Below are 25,357 nucleotides of genomic sequence, written 5' to 3'. Positions count from 1 at the left end.
ATCCAAAAGAATGGCATACGTCGATTGTCGACGCGTGGATGATGGCTTGAGGTTTGACGATTTTAACTGTCAACTTTGATCAGGGCTTAGGCTTGAGTTATGACTCAGCAGGGAAATTGAAAATGCCCAAATTGCCAATTGCTTATCCATTAAAATGGATGTGGGACTCATCCATGAACGTGGGTCCATATATTGCCACATGCTTTTTTTTAATAAAACCAAGGGCAATTTTAATAAAATCCTTAATGTTTAGTTAATTAACTCCACTCTTATTGTTTAGCTATTATATTATTAACTTTTTTTTTATAATTGTTCGAAATCTCCTATTAACTTTATGTCACACTTCGTTCACATAATATTACATGAGTAATAATTATTTTAAAATTCCTAAAATGCCCTCCCGGTGTGGTGATAGGGAGTGAGGTAAGCACTGAATGTTACTAAGTAGAAGCAGGTCGGTGGGAGCGAGTTCTAATTCCGCTTTCTCTAAGCTCAAGGGCATGAGACCGCCTCTCGTAGTGCCAATGGATGTCTGCAATCTTCACCGATATCTTGACACCGGTGCCTTGGAAGATGGACTCGGCCAATGACAGTATCATTTCACGGTGGTTCAGGGGCAACTAGGAGTACCAAGTGAGGAAGACTTCACCATAGGCACTATTCCAACTGGCACCATCACAGTGGAAGAACTGGGTATCCTCTGCCCAGTTGTTGTAGTGACCAGCATCTGTAGGACCACTATGACCCCACTCAGGCTTGCTAGCAACTTCAGCGACAACTTTCAAGCTATTGACCATGTACTGCAATCATCCAAACAGACACCCATTTGAAAATGGGAAGATATCTGATCGTGCAACAGAAAAGATGGAAGACCCTTCCCTTCCTTACCTTGTCGAAACACTGGAAGGCTTCTATACCTGGGAACCTCCATGTTCCATTCTGCTCTGGATATGAAGGGTAACGAAGCTCTCCTGCTGGACCCATTCCCACTTGGATTTCTTGAATGAACAATGCAATTCCAAGCTAAGTGAATTGATCGAAAATAGACTAAGCTACCGATGCTAAAGATTAATGCAGAGAAGTAAGTCAAATAAGAAGGTGTTTGAAGTTGTCCCTGAAAGCTTGCATGAAGTCAACATAGCACTGAACGAGCGTTTGACCCTTGAGCACCAGAAGGTTGTCGCAGCCCAAAGAGACATATTCATGATTCCTCTTTCCCCATTGATTTGTGTAATCGAGCTCTGGATCTCTCTCTATCTCTTCCACCACCCATTTAGGCAAAGGAATCCTGAATCACGATATTATCAAAATTCAAAGTGTCAGGCCATGGATGGATCACATGATCCACCTACAAAACAGAGCAAAGCAGAGTAGATTGGAACCCAACCATCAGAACAGAGAAACTGGAAACGTATTTTCCTAACAGTAACGAGCCTTCTCCTCGTTTGTCTGAACAACAAAGAAGTCGGAATCAGAAAGAAGAGAAGAGAAGACATATGCCTGTGGATGTCAGTCTCTCTGAGCAAGAGAGGTACCTTGCTTGTGCTTTTGCTTTGCTTCTTTTTTCCCCAAATCTTGAGTGTAACATCAAGTTTTGGGTTTAGAGCGCTGCTCCATCGTTGTGTATTAAGAGCGCTGCTCCGCCGTTGTGTGTTATGAGCACTGCTCCACCATTGTGTTTAGATCCACCGCTGCAAGCAGCGGCGATTGAAACAGGGAAAGGGTGAGAGAGGAAGAGAACAAAGGGGAAAAGAAAAATCTAACAATGGAAGAAAGGGGGGAGAGACCAGATCAGCGTATTTGGCATTAATGGTGATATCAATTTTTAGCAACGGTACTTTAATACAATATATAAACAGTAAGGGTATATTTAATTAATTTCATAAACAGGAGGGATAGTTCAAGGAAATTGCCCTAAAACGAAATTTCATTTTAGTGAAAGCTCTAGGCACTGGTCTTTTGGATATACCATGGAACTGCCATACTCTGCGGGATAAGATTATCTTTTTGTATAAGTCTTTTAAATTATGGAAGATATATTATGTGCATATGTCAAGGAATATGCTTACCCATTGTTAGGGGTGTCAGTTGGATTGGATTTGGTATAACCCCATCCAGTCCAATGTGAATCCATTTATAAATGGACCGAACCCAATCCAATCTAAATCTAATACAATCCATTAAAATGTAAATGGACAGGATTGGATTCAACCCAATCCAAATCAAATGAAATATCAATTTTTTTATATAATCCAACCCAATCCCGGGGCGAACAGTCCAATCATTCGGTCTGACACAGACAGTCTACTCTAATAAAAAAACTTAAGTATATTAAAATAAAGAAAATTTGGAACACTAAAATCAATTTTTAAAACAGGACTGGACAGGGAACCGTTCTAGGGTCTAGTTCCCAGATCGAACAGTCCAATCATCTGGTCTGACACAGACAGCCCACTCTAATAAAAAAATATAAAATTTTTAAAAAACCCAAAAATGGCCAAAAACCCTTCCTAGATCGAATGGATCGACCACTTAGGTCAGTGGTTCGCCAACCAAACCAACAGTTTTTTGCCAAATGGTAGTTTTGGGGTAAAACGGTCCCTGATTTCTCTGGTCTGATTGTCTAGTCTAGTCTGGTTTTGAAAACATTGATTAAAATCAAAGCATCTTCACAAATTTTTTTTTTAATTTGTTCATTTTATAGATTAATCTTCTTCACGATAAACCATTAATCTTCTTGATCTCAAAAAGCTCTTTTTTTTTGCAAAATTTCCCCAATAATGCTCTACAACTAGCTAGTACCTATAAAACACAAAAAGGTTCTGGTTTCCGGTTCTATTGTGAAGATTTGATATAAGTCCAAATCAAACCGATAGAAGTTTGGATGAATTTATTTGGATTTAGTCCAACCCAATTTCTATACTTGGCTGTTTAAATTCAATTGATTAATTTTAGTTCGGATTGGACCCAACCTAAAGCCGATCAATTGACACCCCTACCCACTGTATAGCTACTGATTATTTATAATGTTATACTTTTTTTAGCAATAAAAAAACGAAATTTCATTAATTAAGGGCAAGATACATCAAGAAGATAGATAATAGGATAAGTCATGAGCTACTGGACCCAATAATAAACCTTTTTCACAAGAGATGTAAGCAAGAAAATGAAGGAGCTTGTTTGAGTTGCATGAAACATGGATAAAAACCACCAAAGAAAAGCCACATTTCTCAGCCATGATGTCCACAAAAATAGGCCAAACCTCAAGAGGGGAGATATAACTAGAGGCAGAGTTTAAACACTTTAATAATAACTCATAGTTAGAGTTTAACACCATAGAATTTTAGCCAATTGTAGACTAGAGAAAATGGTTTATGCTTCAGCAAAGATGGGGGATTGCAGTATCATAGATGAAGAAGAAGCTGCCAAAAACTTGTTCTCTCTATCCAACACAACAACACCTGCCCTTGCATACCTATTAGTAGAAAAAGGCACCGTCCACCCAAATGTTTACAAAATGTGTGTGGGGAGCACTAGGGTGGATGCCAACAGATCTAGATCATGCCAGGCCAATCAAACTAGAGGGTGGCTCTGATATACTCAGAATCTACGCCACCAACTTGTTCAACCTAATAATAGAAGATAAAGGATTATGAGGACTACTTATATGTATAAAATTGTTGCTATTATTCCACAGTTGCCAAGATATAACAAAAAAGAACAAACACGACTGCATTTTATCATCCTTAGAAATGGAGCTATCCTTCACCCACTGTAGGAGCATATCATGAACCGAGACAACAATTCCCATCAAACCTTAGGCCCAACTGAGAACCTAACCAAATCAGTGTTATAGACTCGCAATGAAGGATTGCATGATCTACTATTTCGGGATGAAGAAGGCAAACAGGACACAAAGGATCTGAGACCACTTTTTTCTTCTAGAGGTTGTTGTAAACAAGAAGGTTTTTGTTTAACACTCTCCACATAAACATTTTGACCTTGGGAATAACATCTTTATTCTAAATGAAATTCCAAAGTTTTGTGTTGTCTAGGTGAGCCTAACCTCTATGCACTGTTTGCTACCATCTGAAACCTCAATTTCCATCTTCTAGGCCACATAAAAATTCAACTTCATTGAGAAGTTGTCATTTTTCTCAAAAAGCCAAATAGCCATATCGCTCACCTCATCTTTAGGAATATATATTTTTTTAATTTCCTCCACTAGGCTAGAAGGGAAAGCATTCATTAATCTATCCAAGTCCCAATCCTTAGTTGCTAGGTTTATAAAGTCAATCACCTTTTCAAAGAGGCAGTCTTAGGGCTTATTGATGTGAACCTTGCAATCCAAGACAGAGGGAATCCAAGGATCGCTCCAAGAATTGCTAGAGAAGCCATCACAAATTTGCCCAAACCAACCCTTTTTTTAGAACCTTCTTTTCCATCATTAAACTTCTCCAAGCCCATGAAGCATATTGGGGACATCTTGCACTGAGGAGGGAAGAGTTAGGAAAATACTTTGGTTCTGGCCCAACAAAGAGTTAGGCCTTTGAATTACTCTCATACACTGCTTGGGTTTACAAAGCCTTGCTCAACTGACCCAATTAATATTTGGCCCATGGTTTTAACACCTCCACCCAAACCTCCTTTGGATACTACTCACTTCTTCACAAATTTGTTTAGGAAGATGGAACATTGACATAGTGCAAAACCGGGATGGAATCTATGAAAGACTTGATTAGAACTTCCTTACTTGTAGTAGACGGATACTAAAGACCAACTTTTTGACCCGAGACCATCTCAAGTTTTTTCAAGATAGAGAGAATTTCCCCACCTTTTGCATGGTTTGCTTTGCCAAAAATGTAACTAACATCCACAAAAAAAAGGATGAGAAATAGTTGGACAGTACCTTTTCAATGTAATACCTTATTGAAGAGATTTAGATAACACCTTAGAAACTAGAAGAAAAAGGTATGGAGATAGGGAATTACCTTGCTAGAGTCCTTTAGAAGGCTTAATAACCCTACCTAGAGAGCCATTAATCAAGACTTTATAAGATACTACACAAATACATTACATGATCCATCTTCTACTTTTCTCACCACATCCCATCTTAGCCATTATTTTATCATGGAAACTCCATTCCACTCCATCGTATCTCTTCATCATATCTAACTTAATAGTCATGTACTTTGACTTTCTTTTAGATTTGCACGTAGAATGAATCACTTCATGGGCCATCAAAATCTTATCTAAAATTTGTCTCCCGGCTAGGAAGGCACATTGTTGGGGGCTGATCAGATTACTCATGACAAGCTTGGGTCGGTTAGCAATTATTTTTGTAATGATTTTAAATGGAATTTTGTATAAGCTAATTGGCAAATTTTGGGTAATGATTCAATTCTTTGAGCATACAACCAGAGTTAAAAATTTCTCGAGTTGCTTCAATCACATTAGGGCCAACTACGTCTTAGTATTTCTGAAAGAATAAGTTTGGAAGACCATTCGTACTCTTGTTTTGGCTCTTCTCATTGATTGATTGCCTTTCACTGAATGTGTGGAGCTATTTAGAGTTTGATATTTCCCACAAGGGGCATCCTCAAAGCTAGAGGTGGGTGGGTTTTTATTTCCAATGGAAAGAAGGGAGTGGATCTCGGTATGGTCTTCTTCCAATGGAGAAGAATGCAATATCCATTGGATTTCTCTCTATGCTTCTATGTGCAACAATATATCTAGGAACAATGGTTGCATGTGGGCTTAATCTCGAGAAGATGATGGGTCTACAACTCAAACAAGTGGTAATAGATGATCTCTTGATTCCTTCATTTTCTTTCATTGGAAACACATTGTTTGATGTGGACATGATGCAATGGATCATGATGAACTACCTTGGTTATGAATTGGAAACCACTCGTTTGGGCTACAATGCAAATGAAGAGTATGTCTCTCCTCCTATGAGTGGCATGGAGCATGTTGGAAAGCTAATGGAGAGTTGTCTTGATGAAATAGCTTCTAACCATAATTTATCTGTATCAAGATTCAATGCTCTTGCCGAGTGAATCCTAGAACAAGCAAGAACCATAGATATATACTTGAAATCTCATATTGCTCTGACTGACATGAAGAGCAAATTGTGCCAAAAGCTATCACAGGAACTAACGCAACTCATAACCATTGCCTCCCTGTGCAAATTGTGCTTCAGGTTCTTTACTACGAGAGACAACGTCTTCAAGATGTTATGGTTGGTGGCAAACTCATGGGTGGGGAATTTTCTCTTTCTCTATTAACTGAACCAGTCCACTAGTCATCTTTTTTCTCTTCTATTCTGCCACCATTCCATGTTCATCCTCCAATTTCTTCTTCTTTCTCAAAAGGGTAAAATAGAATTTTTAAATTTTTCAATAAGTTCACATGTGTCTTCATGGTACGTTTAAGTCAATTTATGAAAACTTAGGGTATATTTATGCCATTTTCCCTAAAAACATCACTTTTAAGTTTCTTGTATTGAAAATAATATTTTCACCTTTTTATTTATACGTCACCTAGCAACAAATAGCAATACAAATATGCATCAAACTTGGATAAATTGTGACCATTATCCGAGAAAGTGGCAATGATACCAAGCACTAGCTAAGCATAGCTAATGATTTTTTGAAGACCCACTTAACGTGTGTATTCAGCTTAAAGCAATTTTAGGGCCCGTTTGGATTACAAAAATATGGGTTTGAAATTGGAATCGGAATGGGCTATTTCAATTCCAATTATTTGGTTGGGCATAATCGAAATTCTATTCCCGTTCCTGTTGGAATGGCCATTCCTTGCCCCTCCCTTACGAATGAAATCTCATTCCTGCTAATTTCAATTTCCATTTCTATTTCTAACTGAACCAAACGGACTATAGAAATAGACCATTTTCATTCTGATTCCAACTGTGAATCAAACGGATCCTTCCTTTTGTTTTGTTTTTTTTTTTTTTTTTTTGTTTTTTTTCAAAAGTGGTTTGTCATTTGACTTTGTAGCATCTTCTTTAATATGAATGCGGTTTTCTTCTCTTGGTGTCATGGTATTTTTCCTATTTAGCTACAAACATGTGTTGACAAAGACTCACAGCTTTCCGGGTTTCCCAGCTCACATAACAAAACCGCTGTACGAAAGCCCTCCCAAAGGGGCACTCATTGCCTGCTAAATCTAAGTCAAATTTAGTTACAAACATGTTTGCTCCTTTGTAATGTGAACATTTCAAAGATGGAGTGGACTTTTAGCTCCAAGAAAGTCAATAAACCTACCATCATATAGATTGGATATCCCACTTTGCTAGAGGCTTCATCACACGCAGAATATTTAAAAACAAAAAGAATACCAAACAGATCAATCTTTTCTGTCCACTGCTAATTCCAGGTATCTCTTCACTTGTAATGTATGTATAGATCAAATATTTGATGATTTTGATTTCTTTGTTTATGACATTTCACCAGCATCCAAAAGGACTTTGGACGATTGGACCCACCCATCTCACCACTCTCAAAGAAATACTTTTTTTTTTTTTCTGGGTTTCTGTTTTTAACAGAAAATATGAAGCATAAGAGCAATATAGAGGGATCATTGTCTAATAAATTAGACTTGCTTTAGCAGGCTCCACCCGAGCGGCTTTTTTAGTTTTTTTTTTTTACTTGTCGGCAGCGCATTTAGCACATGGACAAGGGGATTGAGGCCTGAGAAGGGTGGGGAAAAGCCGGCCGACCTGGTTGAGTGGTTGGTGGTTTGGAATAAATAAAACAACTAAACAACGATGGACTATCATCACCCATCCCCATGAACCATGTGGGGCACAGGCACTTGAAGGTTAGAGACCATGGAAGACAATGAAAACGACCAAACACTCCCTAATCCACTAAGCTTGGACCAATCAGAAATCGTCAACTTTTTAATTCCCAGACCGTTTTTTTTTTTTTTTTTTTTTGAACTCAGAAGTCCAAACCAGACAATTAGAGGTTGGATTACTTGATTCAGATTTACCATTGTTAAAGTGAGCGATGCCTTCAATCAAATATAAATGTACAACGACATTTGAAAATCAAAGTGGGCATTTGGTCTAGTGGTATGATTCTCGCTTAGGGTGCGAGAGGTCCCGAGTTCAATTCTCGGAATGCCCCTTTTTTTATTTTGGCCATTGGTCATCCCAGCAAGCAAGGCTAGGTTCAGCTTTAAAAAAACAAATCTGGGCAAAATCAGATGTTACATTTATTTATAATCCACATTCTCACCTGCCAAATGTTTTCAGATGGTATAATTAAATTGATGTTATTTTAAGCAAGGTGAAACTCCAAATTTCGGATAGATTAATTTAAGATGGTATTTTGATTTTTTTTTTTTCTCATTAAATTTCAGAATTGCATCGTATATATTGTGTGATTAAGTTTAATTATAAAAAGAAGTAATGTGAATATTAAAGAATATTAATATGATAAAAATGATAAATATTTACCGGAAATTTTTGATAATTTATTAAAAATCTTGACAAAATATATGGTATGATGCATCCACTGCACCCTTCGTGAAAAGAATGTAATTGGCTGAATGTAATGTTAAGTAAATTTGTTAAAGGTGAAAGTATAATTCATAAAAAACATGAACTAATGAAATGTAAATAGACTTTCATATGGATTGGATGACATCTGGATTTAACCGGAAGAGATAAGACGGGACAACCACCATATATGTGTGTGTGAATATGTCACATCATCACAGTTCAACCTCCAATTCAACCCCGGTTGAACCTCTAACCCGTGCCCCTTCTTTCATTTTATGCCCGGTCTGGTTGTTAGTTATTGTTTGGATTATGGATGTAAAAGGTAGCGTCGCTTAAGCCGTCAATTGCTCAATCCCTCTCTTCTTTTCTCCACTCCTAACATTGAGCATGATCTTCAAAAGCCTAAGCCGCAACTGGGATTAAGTGCTTTCATTTTCATGGTAGAACAAGAACCACTATTTTTCTATGATGAATCAGAGTTAAATATTTGTAAGAAATTCAAAGGGAAAACAGGAGAAAGAACAAAAGATTCAATAGATTCGTAGACGAAATCTGGTAATAGGAAATCCCACGGAAAATAAATAGACAAAATTTTGATTTGGGATTGAACTCTGCAGCATCTGTGACAAAGAGCTTCGTAGGATCTATGCTTATAGACTGAGACTCCAGCTTTGGAGTCAAAATCTGGATCTTTTTTGTCGTTACTCCAAACCACATAGTTACGGAGGCTTTTCTCTTGTCCAAGACATGTCTAGGTTTTCACTGCGGACCGATTAATTCCATGGAATCCTGTACATCACGTCGTGATGACCACCGACCGGCTGAAGCCGTGATTGTGATCGCAATCAGATGGCTAAGGTCATGGTGGCTGCCTCAGTTACGGTTGTTCTTGGAGAAAAAGAGAGAGAACTCATCATATGCATGATGGAGAACCAGCGGCGCTAACGAAGATTGGAAATACATTAAACTAGTTACTACTAGTTTTGTTTTCTTTTATGAACACATTAAACTTCTCCAAACTTAAAATTTTGAAAAATGCTGTAGATCACACCACGGTTTCAAGAACGGACAGGACCAGACAGTTGGACCGGAAAAATCAGGAATCAATTTCATTTTACCCCAGAACTATCATTTTGGCCAAAAATCCATCCATTTGGTCAGCAAATCACTGATCCAGGCAGTTAAACCCTTCAAATTGTCTAATGGTTATTGTTGACATTTTATTTATTTTTAATTTTTTAATTATTTTTATTGGAACAGGCCATCCATTTTATTTAAACGGTCAGACCGTTCAACCCAAAAACTGGACCTCTGAACGGTTCGTTGTCCAGTTTAGTTTTAAAAACTTTGGATTACACCATTAAATCTAAAATTTTACATGCATGAGTGCCTCGAAGCTTAACTTTAATATCTATTATCTGAACAAATCTCTTCCTGGCATTATAAGGCCCTCATTCAATTTAAATTTTCTTTAACACCATAGACCACAGTACCTTTATTGAATGAATCCTCAACTAAAAAATATATAAATAATATATACTTTTGCGGTACAGATAGAAACTGTTAAAAAAAATTCCACACAACATCCTGTATGCAAGCAATCAAGTAATCGCTCCCTATGCCCAACAAAAAGTCTCAATCACGGCACTGAAAGATGAACCTAACTACAATAATACCCATATGGCACCAATTATATTAATTATATTTAGGTAAGTTTAGAATACAAGTACTTAATGGAATAAAAATATACTTTGGGTCGGAATCACGCTAATAAGCACTTATTTACATAACCCGAATAAGTGTTTTTTCTCAGAAATAAGCACTTTAATGAAAAGCACAAATTCTGGGCTTATTTTTAAGTGATTATTTTCTTTACGCCCTATCTTGGCCCAAAACGTTATTATTGGATATAAATCATATAATTGCATTTTCACCAAACGCTCATGAATAAATACTTGTTTAATAACTACTCCCAAACTCTTACCTTAAGACAACAAACCATCCAAGATTTTGTAGCCTGTCAAATCAAGACTGATTGAATAACTCATCATATCTCTGGCAAAACAGAAAGGAAAAACATTTTAAGACGATAGATTTAAGGGTTTCTTTATTTGCTTTCTAAGAATCTAAAAAGCGCTTTGACTTTCCTTCTTTTTGTGTTCCAGGATTAAAGGTCGTACCCGGTTTGCACAATCATTGATTATTAAAGCAAAGACAAATACGCTTTAGATTGTTTGTACATCTTTCCGAAACTAAATCATAATGCACTACTGAATTTCCGGCTTCAAAAACATGCCATCATCATCTGCTGACGATGGGCTGAGTTTCTTCTGTTCGTTAAAATGGTGAAGATGACCTGGCTAGTTGCTCGTGAGTGCAATCCCTGAATTGAGATGAACAAACGTATTAATTAGTCTGTACTACGTATCATTCCAGGACCCCGCTGATACGCCCCTATAATAGGTGTATCGGAGGTTTGACCGGTTCAGGGGGTAAATAAGACCTTAAACCGCCCCCTGAACCGATTGCAAAAAATAAATAAATAAAATAACCAAAATGTGTATCGATTCAACCAATACACCAGGCGTATCGATGTTTTGAACCTTGGTCTGTACTAATCATCCATAATCATCCATGAACAATTAACAAAGGACATTAACTACTTTTTTCTTGTAACTTAAGACGATTTACACTTCCTCTGATATTGCAAAACTCAAGTTAAAATTGAAAAATAAAAAAAAAAAAGTAAAAGATGTTCCTAAAATATTTACAAGAGTAAATCAACAAAATCACAAAACTTCTTTTTGGGTTGCTTAAACCCATATCGACCTAATCCCAACTCCAGGTCAAGCCCTTCACTATCCACTTTTGATAAAATAGCAATATTCTCCACCTCCAATGGAAACAGTCCCAAACAAGGCGTGTCCAAATTTATGCTTTCCTCTTGGCAAGCATCAAGGGGATGCTGCCATGGTGCTTCCGGTTGCAAAAGTTTCACATCGCAAGAACATTTATCCTTGATCTCTTCTCCATGGGTAGGCTGCTTTTCCAGGTCCCAATCATGATCACTTGATTTCTCAATTTTGTCAGAATATAAAGTTCGGGAATCGTGAGATGATGTGGACTCTGGAGAACAAATCCTAGCTTTAGAATGCAAAGAGGATGAATCCGACTCACAATTGTTAATCATGCTGAGAGGACCAACAGGACTCTCCCTATTAGTACAGGTCTTGGTGCATTCCCTTTTTTCGCAACCAATACCCTCGGCTGACATAGCACTATCAATGCCTGGTTCATGGGGAACTGGAATTGGCCTTTGCCTAAATACACCCCACAGATAATAATTTCCTAAAAATTCTGCAAAATAATTAGTTGAACAAATTGTTAGTACCAATAAAACACGCAGAATTACTTTCAGTTTTATACAACAAAATCCTAAGAGCTTACTCCGGCATGATGGTGGCAACTCAAGAGAAGGGAAAATCAAGAGCTCAACAACTCCAATCACAGCCCTAAGTGCAAGCTCCCGGTCAATTAAGTCATACAGCAACCTGTCAAACTTTGTCTTATCTCTGTGACAATATAAACATAATCATGAGAATGAACAAACTCCAGGAAACTAAAAGCAGAAGGTTAAAAAAATGCCAAAAAGATCAATACCTCTCTGTTATGGGAAAAAAATAGAGACCAATTTTGTCGTCAGTTGGTGGTGATCTACAAAAAGTTGGGGGCCAGACATCAAGCTTCGGTAAAATTTTCACATCAAGCAACGGTGGCAATGCTTTTGCCTCCGAAGTAACTTTTGAACAAGCTAGGCTTGATACGTGAGCCACACATGGAACTGCACCATGGTTCTCATTACAGATGTTGAAGGATCCCCTGAAAGTAGTACAACCCCCACAAGTAAAATCAGTACCAAACATGCAAACAATAGGAATGGTGGGGGGTTGGGGAAGGAAAAGGAAAAAGGAAAAGATCTTACATCCAAATAGGATCAAGTATTGGTTGTGCAGCACCAGAGGAAGGACATTCTCTAAATGACTGATGGCAGGCATCCAATGATGCTGGAGAAGTTCGACCTTCAGCAGCAACAGCTACCTCAGAATCCGGAGCTACTTGGGAGCTTCTAACCTCAACATAAGCAACCTCTTCACCAGAGTTGGTTTCATCATTCAGGACCAACCTTCTTCTCTGTTTTTTAAACTTGCCGCCTCCACTTCTTCCACCACAACAATGTGAACTCTCATTCTCCTTATGCGAGAGAGGAGAATCACTCACTACACATAAAGTCTCTGGAACTACTTCCTTGACAAGTGCCTCAGTAGGCTGCAGAATGGAAGCAACATCAGATCTTTGTGCATATGTTTCAGCTTCTAAGCAATCATTGCAATCCTTCTCCCTCTTTCTCAGATTTGTATAACTTCCAGCAGCTCGATGGTGTTTTAATTTTTTGTGTCTACTTCTCCTCAATGGATGTGAACTGAAACTCTTAAGAGGAGACCTCTCGGCAGTCTTTGAAATGCATTCCTGACATGTCCAGATTACCTCCTCGTTGGGTGCTGGAAATTTATCTAAGCAGTAGCTGCAGAACAAGACAGATAGAAAAGCACATACGTTAAACCATTTTCTCTACACAAATGAAAAGAATCAGTAATATAGTAAACATATTAGAAAAATTGCAAAATAAAGCATCAATCCTGAATCCCAGTTCCTTGCTTTTCTTTTATATTCAGACGCATTTATCTATATGGAATCCCACTGTTCCAGGATACCTTAAGCTTGCATTGACCAATCAATTCAGTTTTAACTTTTAACTACTAGGATAAAAACCAATTAAGATTTCAAGCTTGCTGCTCTTTTACAAATTTGACTGTCTGCCATCTTCCATATATAAAATCATGCTTTTTCACACTGAATAAAATTTTCTTAGGTTATAGCATGAAGGATCTTACACTTTCCATTTGGGTTGGCAAGATATGGTTTCTACTGTCAAAGGAGGTGATCACTTGTCCCATTGTCAATCTCTTTCTTTTTTTCTTTTTGATCAATACCCATTGGCAGTCTCTTCATTGTATTGAATACTGCTTGTAACTTTACGTGTTTGTGTACTCAAGGGGTCCAGGCCCCCTGTCTTAGGGCCTTGATTGCCTGTTGTATCATCTGCTCTTTGTTTCAGTAATAAAATTTCTTACCTTTCACAAAATAAAAATCTTACGCTTGTTATTTAAACCTGTTTACCACACACTAATTTTCTTCTAGAGTTTGAAACGTCTTCTTACTTTTTCAACTTTTGCTAAAAACAGGGCTTGTCTAACACAAGACGTGTGTGTGTGAAGTACAAGCAACTAATGGGGTCTGCAACAGAGCATACCGGTGTTCTGCAGATATCTGACACTTGGAGCAGTAAATCAGGAACTCAGAGAAGCCTGTTACACCACATATCTGACAAACAGTCGCCTGCAACAACAAATTGAAATTGTTAGACTTCATATTTATAATATATCCTACGTTAAAAGTACAAGGAACACCAATTATTAGCCCCAAAAGAATACCAGAAAGCATTGCCCTCCTGGACAATAACCTCTAAGGACCTAAATGATAAGAAAAACTATTGTTCAGATTAAATTTTAGCTCCAAGGGGTTCACATGATTAGGAAAATGTGCAAGAAGAAAACAGCATTTTTTATTGTTTGAAAACAACTTGATTAAATAAATATTTTGTGTAGATGGTCTTTTCCATTGTCATAGCAGGCTATGAAAAACTGCATCATTGTAGTTTTAATTCCTAGATCCTTCAACTGCATCACCAAACAGACAATATTAGCATAGAGCCATAGACAAGATTGCCTTAACCAACGGGCATATTAAATTTAGAATAGCATTTTGGGGGAAAAGGATTGAGTTTTGAAATTCCCAACATTCTGTGTGTAATATTCAACTGAATCTTCCTACCAGACACTCGAAGATAATCAGTGCAAATTTAAGACATAAAGCAAAACACAATGGTAGAATATTTGCTGGAACCCACCTACAAGCAACTTTTTAATCTATTATTGAGTGAAGCATTTGGGCAAAACATGAATGCATAAAGAGGGTGGAATTCATATTTTCAAGCACATCTTGCAAACAAAGAGGGTTAGAGATTGAAACCCAAAAGGACTGGTAGGAAATACTGAAACTATGACAAGCACATGCTTTAATCCAAGCAGGTCAAACAAGAAAGGTGAGAAAGGAAATATATGAGCTGTTATACAGCACAGGCATCATATTCATCAAAACCCGTAATGAGAAACCAAGCCACATCAGAGCACTCAGCAAACCAAAATCACTTCTAAGAAGGAAGAAGTGTTACCAATGTGGTAAAGCCATTACCAGTCATTTTGACTTTAGTCGATGCAAAGAAAAAGAGGCATTCCTAAATTTATAATATTGATTCAATCTTGTAAATAAGTTAATATAAGCTGAAACTCTAAAAGAAAAAGAGTGCCCTTTGTTTGTGCAACTCCATACAAACATACCACAGATTGGGGAAAAACTTCGAAGAATTCCTCCGGTTCCTTGTTTTATTTAATGCTTATTTCATAATTTTTAGACCGCCATACAACAGTGTTCCATCACAAATAGTTAAAGCGACAGTAAGAATATAACAAGAGGTAAACATGTTCTATGTCGCTTCCAAAAATTAGAGATATAAGCAACAAACAAACAAAGCCTGAAAATGAATTTGTGATTGACTAGGTTGACTACAATGACCAGTCATTATTCAACTAGCTCACTTAGCCAATGCTCAGTTGTCCCAAGCAACAACATTATGACCATCAACCGGCTAGTAAGTGATGTAGTCAAACATGCTCTCAACTAACAATTCGATCAACTACTAGATGACTAGTTAGTGCATTGATAGCACTTGAAAGGAGGTGATACAAATAAATTCTGCATGTAAGAAAAAATGTTTCATTAATCTCAAATTGAGACTAATGGTCTATGGTCAATTTGAGACATTGGCACACCAAACAAAAAGGAAAAGACATGATGTCAACAAACAAGAAAAATGGAGGTGAAAAAAAAAGAGACATACATCTTAGAAACAAATATGAAACAAGCTACCTCTAAGGGCTTGAACTTAACAACATACATAGCCAAATTGGCATATTACAAGTGCGAAAAGATTTCAAAGGAGGGATTTTATTCCGTTTCATTTATACTAATAAATGAAAATCTAGGAAATAAAATATCAAAATTAAAATTAGAGATGGAAATTTGACCCGTACAAGTGGGGCACCGCCCAATCAAGCTGGGTTTCTTGACCAATGATCGGGGTTCGGGGCGGGTTCAATGAAAATCCAAAACTATATATATAACATTATATATTATATTTAGGGGTGCAAGTCAGGCAGGTTTGGTCGAGTTTATAGTCAACCCAAGCCCGACCCAATCTTCCCAACCCAAGCCCAATCCACACTCTAATTTCATGCACTCGGGTTAGGCTTGGGCCCGGGCTAGGCTCGGATTGGTTAATGAACCCACTCTAAAATATATATGTAAATATGTATGCAAATATGTATATATAGGTAAATATATACAATTGTACATACATACAAATATAATGCGGGCTCAGGCTGGGTTTGGGCTACCTAAGGGCTAGACCAAAGCCCAGCCCAAAAACTAAACAAGCATGAATTCTTGGGCCCAAGCCCAACCCGTGTAAAATTTTGAGTTGGGTCAATTCGGGCTCAGGCTAGGCCCACTCAAGTTGCACCCTTAATTATACCATATTAGATTACACAATATAAAATAGTATATTATACTTGTAAGTATACAAGTAGGAATGACCAGGGCAGAGAGGGGCAAATTCGGGGATCCTTGTTATAAATAGGAATGGAGAGATGGGGCCAAAGTTTCTAACCTTGTCAAGGTTCAAAAACCCGTCTGAGTATATTATATAACATAATATATATATATATAATTGTTAATACATGTTGACATATATCATATCATTTTTTTTGAAAAGGTAAAGTAATATTTATTGAAACAAGAGATACACAAGGAAAGCTGAGATCAGTCCCAAAAAGGCTAACAAACCAAATCAGCAATTACACATTCCACCAAGAACTAGAAAGATAAAGAGCAAGCACATTACAATATCTGAATTCCTCGGACATTGGTAGAAAATTAAATGTATATTATTAAAACATTTATTTTATTAGTAATCTCCATTTTCAATTAGATAAATTCAATTGTATGAGCTTGTTATTCAAATTGAACTGATTACCATATTTGAACTATTCAAATTTGATTCAATTATGTCAAATTTCAAATTAGGAATCAACACCTAAAGGGATTATTAGAAATCAATACCTGAAGGCTACTTGTCAATACTATCAAGAAAATTATAAAGACTTCAACAAATCAATTCTAACACTTAAAAATTGGATGGAAAAAAGAGAGCCTTACATATACTTTTAACATAAAAGGGGAATATAGGCCTACACTTTTCCCCACTTTCCTGTTAAAAAGGGGTTTACAAAGAGATAGATGTATGATGATGGTCCATTTGATTCACAACTCCAATTCCAACTGTTTGGTCAACAAAAACTAGAAACTGATTCCCACTCCTAGCATAATGGCATTCACCCATGTGCGAACTTTTTAGGCCATAACTTTGCACTCTCATGTCCAATTGGGGTGATCTTTTTTCCTTTTTACTTTGGTAACTTTTTTAAATTTATGCATCCAAAGGGGCCTAAAGCACCTTGTCCTGCTATTTTTGCCAAAGGACCCTTTTTTGGTCCTCAAATCACAATTTTTACCATTTTTGTAAATAAAAAATAAAAATTAAATTAAAAAATATAAACATAAACTAATATTTATATATAGTACAATATTAAAGCTACAATCAGAACAAGCTCTTATTGAATAATTCTAGAATGAGCTTGATTAGGCTCAATTCAAGTTCAAATCTTCAAGTAATCTTTAATTAGTTATTTGAGCTCGAGCTCAACCAATAAAAAGCTCAACTCGAAAGCTTGTAAGCTTAGCTCAATATATCGAATATAAAAACATATTTTGTGATGTATATTAGGAAAATATATTTTCATGTGTAAAATATATTTTATATTCTATATATAATATAAGAATATGCCATATATTATAAAGTATAAGGGCAATTTCCTTAAACTACCCCTATTGTTTGCGAAATTGACCAAGTATACCCTTAGTATTTGGCTATTCTGTAATGATACCCCTATTGTTTCTAACAATTGACTACCTCTACCCTTACCCTTAACATTAACATCCGTTAATATTTCATCAAAATATACAAACGCGTGATGTATATTTTTTTAAAACCCAATTTTACCCTCATCCTCTTCTTCCTTTCAACAACGGTAAACTCTCTATCTCCGATCACTTATTCTGATAAGTTGTCGCCCAAACACTCGTTGACATCATCAACATCCTCAAAGAACAAAGGGTGTCAAGTTATCTTAACCCAACGGGCCCTCAAATTCCTGTTAGGCTCCGTTTGGTTTGTGGGATGGGGGTGAGAAAGGGAATATTCCAAAAAAATTCCCTTTTCTCATATTTATTTTAAGGTGAAGAGGGGGATGGGATGAGAAAAAGGTGGGATGCAAGATCCCAAAATCGTGGATTCATGGTCACACCAAAATAGTGCAACCCCAGTGGGAAATCTCAAGAAAGCTCGAGTTACGATCTCCCTCCTCCCATAAGGCGACAACAACGTCAAAGCACAACCATGCCGGTGGGATCATCGTTGTTAGAGTTAGAAGAGCACATGCCGAAAGCGACAGCGACGACAACTAAACAAGTTACGACAGAGTTAAAAGAGCACGACCATACAAGTTACAATGACAATCGGGAATAAACAGAGAGGTTGAAACGAGAAGAGAAGAGAAAGAGAGTGGGAGATGTGGGAGATGAAGGGGGTAGTCGTCACCTAACTCGCCTTTGTTCGTCTAGAACGAAGGAGGAATGTGAACAATGCCATTTCAGAGGTGGGAGATGAAGGGGTAGTCGTCACCTGACTCACCTCTAATCATCTTAAACAAATGAGGCAGGTGAACAGTGCCATTTCGGTCCCCTTTACACTTTCTCATCCCATCCCACCCCAATAAAACCAAACAATGGAAAGTTAAATTTTTACACTTTCCCATCCCATACAAATCTTCGCACAAACCAATAGAGCCTTAGGGAATTGAATAAGGGCTGACCACTTATAATAACAATTAACAAACAATGTACACAGGAATTTTAACATTTACCAAAAGTGTCATAAAAGTCTTCATGTGCCCTCCTACATTGACAAAAGCTATTGCTTGCTTAACAAGGCCAAAAATGGCCTTATAGGCCTTTTTAGACTAATTCACATACACAAGTGAAGCGAAGCACTGAAGCTCCTATTGCTGAGACACAAGCATAGGTCAATGTTGGTTGAGGGCGAGGAAGTTCATTTGCATCATCGTCATCCTCAAAAAAACAATGGTGTCTTCATCATCAACAACTCACCCAGTACCCAAAAACAAGCAATACCCTTATCCCCAATTCTGATTTCTTCTTTAACCCTCCTCAAGATCCTTGATGAATCAACAGATGAGAACCACCAAGGCTTAGTAACACAAGCGCAACCTATGGAGTGATAGATCTCTTCTTCATCTTTTACGACGCAACTAATGTTGTCAAAGATAACAACGATCTGATTTTATCAAAGAGGAGAGAGAAAGATCTAAAACATTATTCAAGTAAACTCAAAGCACAACTAGTCAACACTCAACAGTCCTTTTATTTGTCGGGTCTCAAGAGTATTTGATGTCAAGTCTCACAAGATGATGATTCCCCGCCCTGCAAGATACGGAATAAAAATGGCACCATGGGATTTAAGCAATGATGGCCGAACAACAACGGTTTTTGAGAGTTGATGGGCTAGAAGTGGAGGGTTTCTTCCCTGTAGTTCGATAATCGACGATAGCCAGAGCCAGAGTAGAGAGCTTCTTTGTCTGATAAGCTTTGTTAACTTCAACAAGAGACAGAGTAGAGAGTTCATTGACACAACCACCACTCTCTTCTAAATGGAATTAAGGAGTTAGAGATCCGGATGACGATTACATATCAAACTCTCTAGTTGATTTGTGAAAACAAAACTAACTGTTTTGCACTATTTTCTCTAGAACTATGTCCAAGAGAAGAAGCTCGAGTTAATTCTTTATCCTTTGACCTTTCTCTCTTTCTACAAGACCATGGAAATAGGGTCACACCTCTAAAGGGATCCTACTTCCTTGCTTTCAGCCCCCTCCTGTGTTGGTTTCTTTCCAACTTGGAAGTCCCCAAATCTATGAGATTGTAGTCCATTCTAAGGCTTTATTTATGTCCTCTTGACCCCTCTGTGTGTCTTCTATCGACATTGAAGGAATATGAAAGTGGATCAAGCTCATCAACATGATCCTTACTTGGTTGTGTAGAGACCTCGGATAGGCAATTGGGGGTAACGTCGTCCGTGAAGACAACTAAATCTAAGACGTCACCATAACCAATTGTGACGACTCCAAAGCTGTTCTCTCCCACGACAAAGTAGCAATACCACTCTCCCATGAGCACAAGAATGGGATGAGCTTTGAATTTGATTAAGGGCAAAATGAACATTTCAGCTCTTCCATTAATATTTTAGCAACAATAGTAATTTTCCAAAATAGTAGGGGTGTTGTTAAACAAAAGTCAAACAATAAGGGTATACTTAGTTAGCTTCACAAACAGTAGGGGTTGTTTACGGAAATTGCCCAAAATACAATTCATACATAAAATATAAAAACAATCAGTTTTTTAACTTTCATGCAAAACTCAAGCTCAAACTCAAACCAAGTAGAATTTTAGTCAAAACAAGCCAAAATAATAAGCTATACCAAAACTTATCTCAACTCAACTCAATTCCCCTAAAATTATTACATCTAAAAATAATTATATATAAACAAGTTGACATGGCACAATCTAACCCATTCAATCCAAATGGTTAAACAAATGACCCACAGCTAAAAGGCAAAAACAATTTAACCTCTAGGTTGGTTTTTAAAACATTGTCTACAACACAATCCAAAATAATCTATACTCAGTGACAAGGCTTGGAGGGCAAAACCTAACATGGATTAAAGATGAGGAAATAAATGTGGTTGGGGCGACGAGGGTTCAACCATTGGAGGAGGGAAATAAACATGGATGAGGATAATATATGTGAGATTTCTAAGCCATTGGGGGGACCAAGCTTTCTCAAGCCCCATAAACTTCATTCCTAGTTAAAGGGTCTAAAAGGGCAAGGGCACGACAAAAGTGACAAGTTAAGGTACTAAGAAATGATGTAAGAGTCCCATTTAACAATAGATAATGGCACTAAACCAGATGAAATGGCAAAATAAAATTCACAAAACCAATCCCATAGGTGAGATAAGGCTTGAATGACAACAATGGTTTATATTTTTATGCTTAAAACCACGAAATCATTCTTGAAAAATAGCAATTTACAACCAATCTCAACCAAAGAGCAATTTACAACCAATCTCAACCTATCCTCGCAAAAATCCCCATCCCTATCCCCACTAATAAAGACAATATTTCGCCTAAAGCCTTCCCCACAAGGATCCCCATCCTCACAAAAATTCCCCCTATAATTTTTTTATGATGTCAAGTTCCTTTTATTTTTTTATTTTTTGTTTTCATTTTATTCAAAAAGTCTTTTTAAAAATAAATTAGTTATAATTTATAATCCCATCAAAGTATATTTGAATATATTCAAACATGTTTAAATACATCCAAACATATTAAAAAAAATATTTACACAAAAAATATTTACACGAAAAAAATATTCAAACATGTTGTCCCGGTCAGCACCAACAATGGGATAGAAATTTGCCCACCCCCACGAGGGAAAATCATCCCCATTGCTACCCATTCGGGGCTGGTCCCAGTAAGGATAAAGGAAAGGACTATTGTAGAAATTCTAAAAGACACTTCTACTTACCAAAACGACTATTGATTAGACCAAACTTTCAAAACCAGACTCAAAATGATAAAATTAAGAACCAATATAAACACTAAAATAGACCTAATATTTTTATCCACCACTCTCTCTCTCTCCACAAAAATGAAAATAAAAATCAGCAAACCTACGGCCAATCTCAATCTAAAAGCAATAGTCCGATAATGATGTTCTCCAACATTTTATTTAAGTCCAGTTTAATGAGTAGAAAATCTAAAAGACAAACTATACTTACCCAAACTACTAACACTACTGACCAAACACAATACAGTACCTTCAAAACCAGATTCAAAAAGACAAAAACCAATCATAAAAACTCAGATAAACCTAACTAGCAACATAACAAAACCAGAACAATGAAGAGGAAAACATCAATAAAAGAAAAGGAGAAAGAATACAATAGCAAGAATCCTTCAAAACCCTAAAGCAAGCTCCGAAGAACGCAAGTTGACACAGAAACCGCACAATGCAGCATTACCATTGGTACAGCAGATTCACACGACGACGACTTCCACCAATGATTCACATTTCTTCATACGAGCATGGAACTCACAGATAAGACAAACTTAGAGAGAACCAGAGTGTAGTGATAGATAGAGTGACAGAGAAAGAGACAGCAAGACGAGATAAAGAAGAATAAAGCAGGATAAATATATAGAAAAAAGATTCAACGAGAATAAAGCAGGATAAATATATAGAAAAAAGATTCAACGCAGATTAGGGTCAGTGTTAAGAGGATAGAAGAAGCAAGCACAAAGAGCCCCGTCCACCGATCATAGTGAAAAACATAGAAAGACGAGCAACGTGGAAAGAATCGGTTAAGAGCAGAAAGCCAGAAACGTCTAGAACAAGGAACAACACACAAACCAGCTATTTATGCAATACTCCGGAATCCGGACTTTATTTCTGTTTTTAATCCACTTCACTACGATTTAAACATTGAAAAACAGTTTTTCACCCTTTCGCCTTTCCGCGCCGATTCTTCAATTTCGCCTCCACTTTCAGAAGCGGTATTTGTTCCTGCACTTTAGTTGCATTAGGGTTTTGTTGACGTCACCAGTATATCCAATTTAATAACTTTAATCACATCCAACGAATCACAGTTCGCCACGTTACCATATACAGTATTCGACGATACCACGGCGGTGATGTAGAAGTCTAAGAGAATCGGTTTAAATTACGAAAGTGCCCTGCTGTTTAAATAATTGGTCACTTTAATAAAGTTAATTAAGTAAATTAAGCAATTAAATAAACAAATTAAATTAATTAATTAATTAAATTTAATAAATAAAATTAATTAATCTAAATAAGTAAATTAAGTCAATTAAAGAAAATTTAAAAAAAATAATAGAAAACGGAACTACTTTGGTCAACAATTTGATTGTTTGGTTCAAATGGATTGATTCATAACGTTTTGAAAAAATGAAAAGTAAAATATAATTAAAATAAAAATGACCCAAAACCTTGATGTTTGCCATTTCCTACTCTCTCTCTCTCTTCTTCATATGTATCACAATTTTCCATCTCCCTATCCGATCACCCATCATTTCTCTCCCTTATTATCAGAATTCTAGCTCCATTAAACTATATTGGTTTGATCCTTTATTGGAGGTAGCGATGGCAATTCTCCCCAACCCCAATGGGTAGCTAATTTTCCTAGATTGTTTTGTTAGGGCGAAAATGGCAACAAGGATTAATAGAGATTCTCAATTAGGGTCGGGGTCAAGGATGAGGAATGAGGTCTCCACCTACCCCGACCCTGATTTATATATATATATATATATATATATATAACTGTCAACTAAAAAAATTTGAGGATTCGAGTCCTATGAGGAATTCGTCCCTATTGGGGATGTAGGACAATTTTTATCCCCAATAGGAATTAGGGTCGAGGATGGGGGTTTATTTCAAAATCGGAATCGAAGATGAGGATGGGGAATATGATCCCTACCCCAAACAAGCCCCGTTGCCATTCATAGTTTTAAGGCATGTAGGTAGGGGTCTCACCATTTCCTTTTCTTCCCCCTTTTGCCCTTCCCAATTAGCTAATTAATTAAGCCAAATTCCTCAAACCTCAAAGTTTAAACCATCTCATGTCCATGACCACTTCCTTTTCTTCCCCTTTTTTCTTTCTCAATTAGTGAACCAAGCCAAATTCCTCAAGCCTCATAGCATAGACCACATCATGTCTACCACCCTTACACATGGGTTGATCCATTTGGACCAGACGTTTGAACTATTAACTTAGAAATTGGTGGTCAAAGTGGTTTCGTTTTGAGTCAATTTTTAAATTACCTTGATTCATTGGCTTAATTTACTTAATTATATTGATTAGTTTTATTTATTTAATTCAATTAATTTAACTTTGTTTCCTTAATTAATTTAATTTACTGATTTAATTACTTAATTATCTTAATTAGTGTAATTTATTTCATTTAATTAATTAACTTAATTAAATAATTTAGGGATATTTAATTAGATCCTAAAGTAGTTTACTTAATTAAAGTTTGATATCTAACAAATCTATCAACACTGTCTATTTTTGCCTACAGTTGGCCTTTTTATCAAAGTTTGATATCGAAAATGGCTTTTTTATTCTTTAAGGTCGAAATTGTTTTTTTTTTCCCACAAAATTCAGGGATTGTTAAAGCCAAAAATAATAATTTTTCAGCTCTATATAGGGCTACAATTCAAATTTGACATCAATCCCTTAAGAGGTAGATTTGAATATCCCTTTTGATCCTAACAAATCGGATCGGATCGAAAAAGCCGATCCATTAACTTAACGAATCCATTTTGGATATTGGTTTATCTGATCCATTGTGATCGACCCAATCTGTTAATATGTATATTTTATATATTATATATTTTAATATATTATTATATTACATAAATAATATAATATACTATTTATATTACATAATATAAATATAATTATAATCGAATCGAATTTGAATCGGGTACCGGATAATACATTCCAATTCGAATTCAAATCATGGTTTTAAAAATCTGACGATTCTTTATCGGATTCGGATCAGCGTAATGGATCGGATCGGATAATGTTCTTACCGAATCCGATCCGATCCATTTGCAGCCGTAGCTCTATGGAAAAGATTTGTTTTCCTTTTTTGAAAAATTTGAAATTCTGTTTATAAGATACAGACATATCAATTTAGCGATGCTAGCGAGGTGAGAATTTCCAAGCTCATAAACCCAACTTGGCATAGAGAATTCATAGGATCCTTGCCACCTTGATCCCAAAAGCCTCGATGAACCAAGGTGTGAACCACCCTATTAGAGATCCTGGGCATAAGACCAGAAGAAACACAGATTTTCATACATCACCCTCATGGATGGACCGATGGAACCCGCTTTGAGCGCTTTTGCCAAAAACAAACCATGCTCGTCTCGGATTATAACTCTAAAGCTGACCTTATTTTCACCCACCAAATGGCAAAAGCACTTCAGTAAACTAATAAAGCGGTGCTTAAAAACAAAATTATCCCTCATTTTCCAGAGTCCAAAATAATAACAGTTCCAAAGTTCTATAGGTTGGCACATAATATATAATTGTTTGGTTTGAATCAGAAAATAATTCTCACATGCCAAAAAGTATTAATGCAATGTAAGCCATGGGCTATTTAGCTACCTTTGTTTGGAATTGCTTTTCTATAAAAAGCGGTACTCTAAGCCATCACTTCCTGGAGCTGCATCTCGTTGCTGTCAATAGAAATATAAGGTGGCAGTTATGTGGTATTGGATAATGGGTGTTATTGCTGAAAATGTTT

At 36.7% G+C, this 25,357-nt stretch overlaps 1 protein-coding gene, 1 long non-coding RNA gene and 1 other non-coding gene across 4 annotated transcripts; 1 reads left to right on the top strand and 2 right to left on the bottom strand.

The window, feature by feature from the left end:
• Positions 1-248: 248 nt before the first annotated feature.
• LOC148851651 (uncharacterized) lies at positions 249-1,820 on the bottom strand. Its single transcript, XR_016099799.1, has 4 exons — positions 1,536-1,820; positions 1,388-1,449; positions 889-1,288; positions 249-800 (listed from the first exon to the last, which is right to left on the bottom strand). It is a non-coding gene; the product is annotated as an uncharacterized LOC148851651 (long non-coding RNA).
• A 6,261-nt stretch (positions 1,821-8,081) lies between these two features.
• On the top strand, positions 8,082-8,153 carry TRNAP-AGG (transfer RNA proline (anticodon AGG)). Its single transcript has one exon. It is a non-coding gene; the product is annotated as a tRNA-Pro (tRNA).
• A 3,019-nt stretch (positions 8,154-11,172) lies between these two features.
• Positions 11,173-22,554, bottom strand: LOC148851649 (PHD finger-containing protein 1-like). 2 transcript variants are annotated; one of them, XM_088947465.1, is made up of 7 exons: positions 14,232-14,415; positions 14,083-14,121; positions 13,902-13,987; positions 12,513-13,112; positions 12,191-12,409; positions 11,978-12,102; positions 11,173-11,887 (listed from the first exon to the last, which is right to left on the bottom strand). In XM_088947465.1, the coding sequence occupies exons 1-7, from the start codon at positions 14,274-14,276 to the stop codon at positions 11,298-11,300; spliced, it is 1,704 nt and encodes a 567-aa protein (XP_088803591.1). In that variant the 5' UTR covers positions 14,277-14,415; the 3' UTR covers positions 11,173-11,297. The 2 variants fall into 2 exon arrangements, with proteins under 2 accessions (XP_088803591.1, XP_088803592.1); XM_088947466.1 differs by lacking the exons at positions 14,083-14,121; positions 14,232-14,415 and adding an exon at positions 22,048-22,554.
• Between the last annotated feature and the right edge of the window lie 2,803 nt (positions 22,555-25,357).

Source organism: Nelumbo lutea, chromosome 5 (assembly GCF_056320005.1).
Source record: "Nelumbo lutea isolate HS-2025 chromosome 5, American lotus-T2T, whole genome shotgun sequence".
In the NCBI taxonomy this organism is placed as follows: domain Eukaryota; kingdom Viridiplantae; phylum Streptophyta; class Magnoliopsida; order Proteales; family Nelumbonaceae; genus Nelumbo; species Nelumbo lutea.
This window is presented reverse-complemented; position numbering and strand designations above follow the sequence as displayed.

Coding starts and splice junctions, on each gene's coding strand:
- LOC148851649 (XM_088947465.1), bottom strand. CDS start 14,276: ATGACAATGGAAAAGACCATCTACACAAAATATTTATTTAATCAA. Junction 13,988..14,082: donor CAGGAGGGCAATGCTTTCTG/GTATTCTTTTGG, acceptor TTGTTGTTGCAG/GCGACTGTTTGTCAGATATG. Junction 12,103..12,190: donor TTTTTTCCCATAACAGAGAG/GTATTGATCTTT, acceptor ATATTGTCACAG/AGATAAGACAAAGTTTGACA.